Source organism: Temnothorax curvispinosus, unplaced genomic scaffold, assembly GCF_003070985.1.
Source record: "Temnothorax curvispinosus isolate PA1 unplaced genomic scaffold, ASM307098v1 QBEX01012552.1, whole genome shotgun sequence".
Lineage (NCBI taxonomy): Eukaryota > Metazoa > Arthropoda > Insecta > Hymenoptera > Formicidae > Temnothorax > Temnothorax curvispinosus.
Genome location: NW_020222332.1, coordinates 1 through 3776, shown reverse-complemented (window position 1 = coordinate 3776; position 3776 = coordinate 1). Strand labels below are relative to the sequence as shown.

The following is a 3776-nucleotide window of genomic DNA, read 5'->3' as shown; positions in this document are numbered from 1 at the left end:
CACAATTTATATCATTTTATAAACAGATTAAATCATTCATCGCATTTTCCAATAACGTATTCCAGCATTCTGTTAAATAAAAATTATTAATTTTCCAATCTCATTATTAATTTTAATATAAAAAATTACAGACCCTTCATAATAGTCTCGCAAAATCTCACGAAAGACAATAATTTCCGATAGGTTCCCTGCATGCGCAATCATTAGCCGCTTCGAGAGTCGAACAAGCCCTTTCCGAGGTCGCCTCGTCAATTAGCTCGTTCACACCGAAGCCAGGGCCGCAGAGAGCATGGCTGCTGCAATTGCAGATCTGGCTCCTGCTCACCGAGGTTTTCCTTATCCTGGACCAACCAAACGGCGCCGTTCTGTCCCTCCAAGAGGCCACCAATATCTTCCCGTTGAGTCATCACATTATGTATACGGTATAATAGCTCGAATCTTCTCATTATCGTGAGCCTCTGTGTGTTCGACGATTCAGATTATATGATTCATTCAGAGATTGTTATACAATGTTGATAATCAGATACAATTATCTCTTTATAGCGTGGCCTTCTGCACGAGTACAAGTTGGAGTATACGGAAGCGAAACAATGCTACCAAAATGCTGTTTCAATTAATCCTTCGCACATAAAAAGTCTACAACACCTGGTAATAATTATTGCGCTGCAAATATTAATTTTCATACATATATATTTTTTGTAGTTTTTTGCATTTCATTCAATTTTATAAACTTGTGCGATACTGGATAGAGATTTACAAATCTAATACTTTATCTGATTATTTGCAGGGTCTTGTCTATCACTATTTGGGTAGTCAGAGACTGGCTGAGAAAACCTTGAGGGATGCCGCGAAAATCGATCCAAATTCTCATCAAACTTGGTATTACATGGCCACAAGCCAATAGTCGCTTATTATCTTATAATAATTTCACAACGTTATATCTGATAATCGGGCATTCTGGTAATCGGGTAGTCAATTATCTTAAAAATCACGTTAAATCGAGTGTTGAAATACAAATGGATTTGATACGCGTATCTTATCAATTTCGTTCTTTCAAAAAAAAAAAAAAAAAAAAAAAAAAAAAAAAAAAAAAAAAAAAAAATTTATAATTTGTTATTTATATATGTATATGTATTGTATATGTAAGCATGTCTATTTGCTTATATATTATTATTTAATGTTACGGACGGTACAAAGAGTGTTATATTTTTCAGGTACAATTTGGGAATGGTGTTGGAATCGTTGGGCGAAGTGGAGGCTGCCAGCGATTGTATGGCAACGGCGTTGGAGGTCGAGACGACGAATCCCATTTTACCGATTCTATCGATACCGGTGACCTTTGAGTGATTCAGTCTCTTAGGGAGATTCGACGAAATCACGATTTACTTTTACCCTGTATGTTCGTATTTCCGCGGGCATTTCCTCGCCTTCCCGTCAATAGTACCTGGACACATTGTACTATTGTATAAACTCATTGTTAAAAGAAAAGAAGAAAAAAAAAGAGATACTTTAATTGTACAAAATAGTTACAATCGATGTAATAAATTCGAATAAAAGTCTTACCTCTAAAACAATTTCGCGGAACGTGACGTACGTAGCTCTTCCGTGGAAAGATCCTTTCGCGGTAGAGTAATCCTAAGACTTTTTAATTTAGAGCTGTGTGAGCAGCGGAGTCGACCGCATGTCCCGCCGCATTGTGGATACGATAAATTTCAAATACCTATATTCCTATCCGATACGAACTTGTGCAACTCGTGCAATAGCGGCAGTCACCGTTTTATATTTACATATTTCTTCATACACCCGGGCGACGCGCAGAGGTCTGCGACGAGGAAACGACGTCTAAACATCGGTAGATTTTCTGCGCTTGCAAAACGTTCGTGTCGACGGCGGCGGCGGCGCCGCGCACGCTTCTATTATTCAGAGCTATTATTTCGATTATGTACTTTATCGTCGTCTTAAAGCCCGTCGCGAGATTGTCGCATTCATCGTTTTCGGGCAATCCGATCTCGCAGATGCGGCAGTGCGCATACGTGATGGCCCAATTTGCGCGCGATGCGCAAGCACATATTAAGTACACGTATAAATGCGAAAGCGTACGTATAGATACGTACGTTTACAGGTATAAGCGGACGCACGGATGGACGGGCGGACGGTTCAGATCGGAAAAGTCTGATGTAATGCCTCTCTAAAAATGTAGTAATTTATTTTTTAGAAATCGATAAAGGGTGAGATTTTATCGGGGTGGCGCGCGACGGTCGATCTCCGTTTTCCCTCTGTCTATCCATTCTTTCTCTCCCTTTCTGTCTCTGGCGAGTAAAGGAATCGACGTCTTCTTCTCTCTTTTTTCCCTCTCCTTCGATCGTCGAGGGAATACATACATACATACATTAGCACGCGCGACGCGTAATAACGGCTGTATATATAGAACGCACGAATGACAGTCGCGTTATCGTTAAGAGGTAGCTATTTTCTTTTGTGTAATCGATATAATAATGTTATACATGCATGGCCTGGTTTCGCGCAGGGAGCTCGGGGGAAAACGCCTTGGTGGAATCGCCTTCCGCGCCGGGAGGGTCGGCGCGTATTGACGCGTATGCGGAGGCACACGGCACACGGCCGCTCTCGCGTTTCCTTCTCTAATTTCAAATTACATCAGCCGGGAAGTCATTAAAGAGATACGGCAATTTTCCGGCTGGTAGTAAAGTCGCGGAAACTAACGAACGGCTCCAGCGAGGAGCCTAGAAAATTAGCGTCTTCTGGAAGTAGTCGTCTCTCTTCTTAGGTCTCTCTTTTTTTCGACCTTTACTAAGATTCATTATTTAAGATTCTTATCATAAATTAACGTTAAATCTCTCGTTTCTGAGAAGTTGAACCGAGGGTACAGTGTGCTAGGGTAGTACTGCGTCGTAATATTAATTATTGCGTCTCGGGGTAATCCATAACGCGAATTTCGCGTCAGCGACGGGCAGACTCACGCGATTGTGTATAGTAAGAGGACGACAAGAGAGTCTGGAGGGAAACGATATCGGCCCTCGCGGGCGCGAATTTAAATTACACAGGACGCGAAAGACAAATGTTTAAATACGTAATGGAGATGCATATTACCTACACGTCGCGGCGTCGCTTCGAGCTGAACGAGCCGGCGAGACGCGGCTTTATATTCACCGGCTCTCCTCCGCACATTTATACGTGTTTAAAAGCTATATCCATTCTCTGCCCGATACTATAACCCACATTGCAAGTATTCTTTAAATAAAGAATACTATGAGCTCGCAGCAATCTATATGATACGTGTGTGCGTGTGATGTGCTCCGTTGTGTACCTTTCTCTCTGTGTATTGCGCATCTCTCTCTCTCTCTTTCGCTCTCTCCTTTTTATATTTACATTCAACGTCAAAAACATGCAGCTCGCGTCCCACCCTCGGTCGAACGTCGCTTTCAACCGGAGATCGAAACAATTTGAAATTTCGACGGCACGTTTCCGCCGAGATTCGATATTCGACGCAACGACGGAAAGGGTCTTTATTATCGCCGAGCGAATCGCGATACGCGAATATCGCAGAAATTTTTTCCCGCCTCCCCTATTTTTTTTTCTCTCTCTCTCTCCCTTAACACGCCTGGGTATTGGGATATATTGCGCAACAAACGGAATTCCATTTTCCCTCTCTGTCCTCGTCGGCGATCCGTAGCCGCGTTCCTCCTTCCCTCCACTCCCTTCCTACCCTCTCTCTCTCTCTCTCGCTCTTTCGCGCAAGGACGCGAGGAATATCAATT

The 3776-nt window shown here is 42.6% G+C and overlaps 1 protein-coding gene across 1 annotated transcript; it reads left to right on the top strand.

The window, feature by feature from the left end:
* The first annotated feature begins 159 nt into the window (after positions 1–159).
* On the top strand, positions 160–1574 carry LOC112462591 (tetratricopeptide repeat protein 7B-like). Its single transcript, XM_025028463.1, has 4 exons — positions 160–422; positions 544–648; positions 788–879; positions 1215–1574. The coding sequence occupies exons 1-4, from the start codon at positions 414–416 to the stop codon at positions 1345–1347; spliced, it is 339 nt and encodes a 112-aa protein (XP_024884231.1). The 5' UTR covers positions 160–413; the 3' UTR covers positions 1348–1574.
* Positions 1575–3776: the final 2202 nt, after the last annotated feature.

Bases quoted from the DNA above. Each gene is read 5' to 3' on its own strand.
- LOC112462591 (XM_025028463.1), top strand. The intron at 649-787 runs GTAATAATTATT...GATTATTTGCAG, and splicing joins TAAAAAGTCTACAACACCTG to GGTCTTGTCTATCACTATTT. The intron at 880-1,214 runs GTATTACATGGC...TATATTTTTCAG, and splicing joins CCAAATTCTCATCAAACTTG to GTACAATTTGGGAATGGTGT.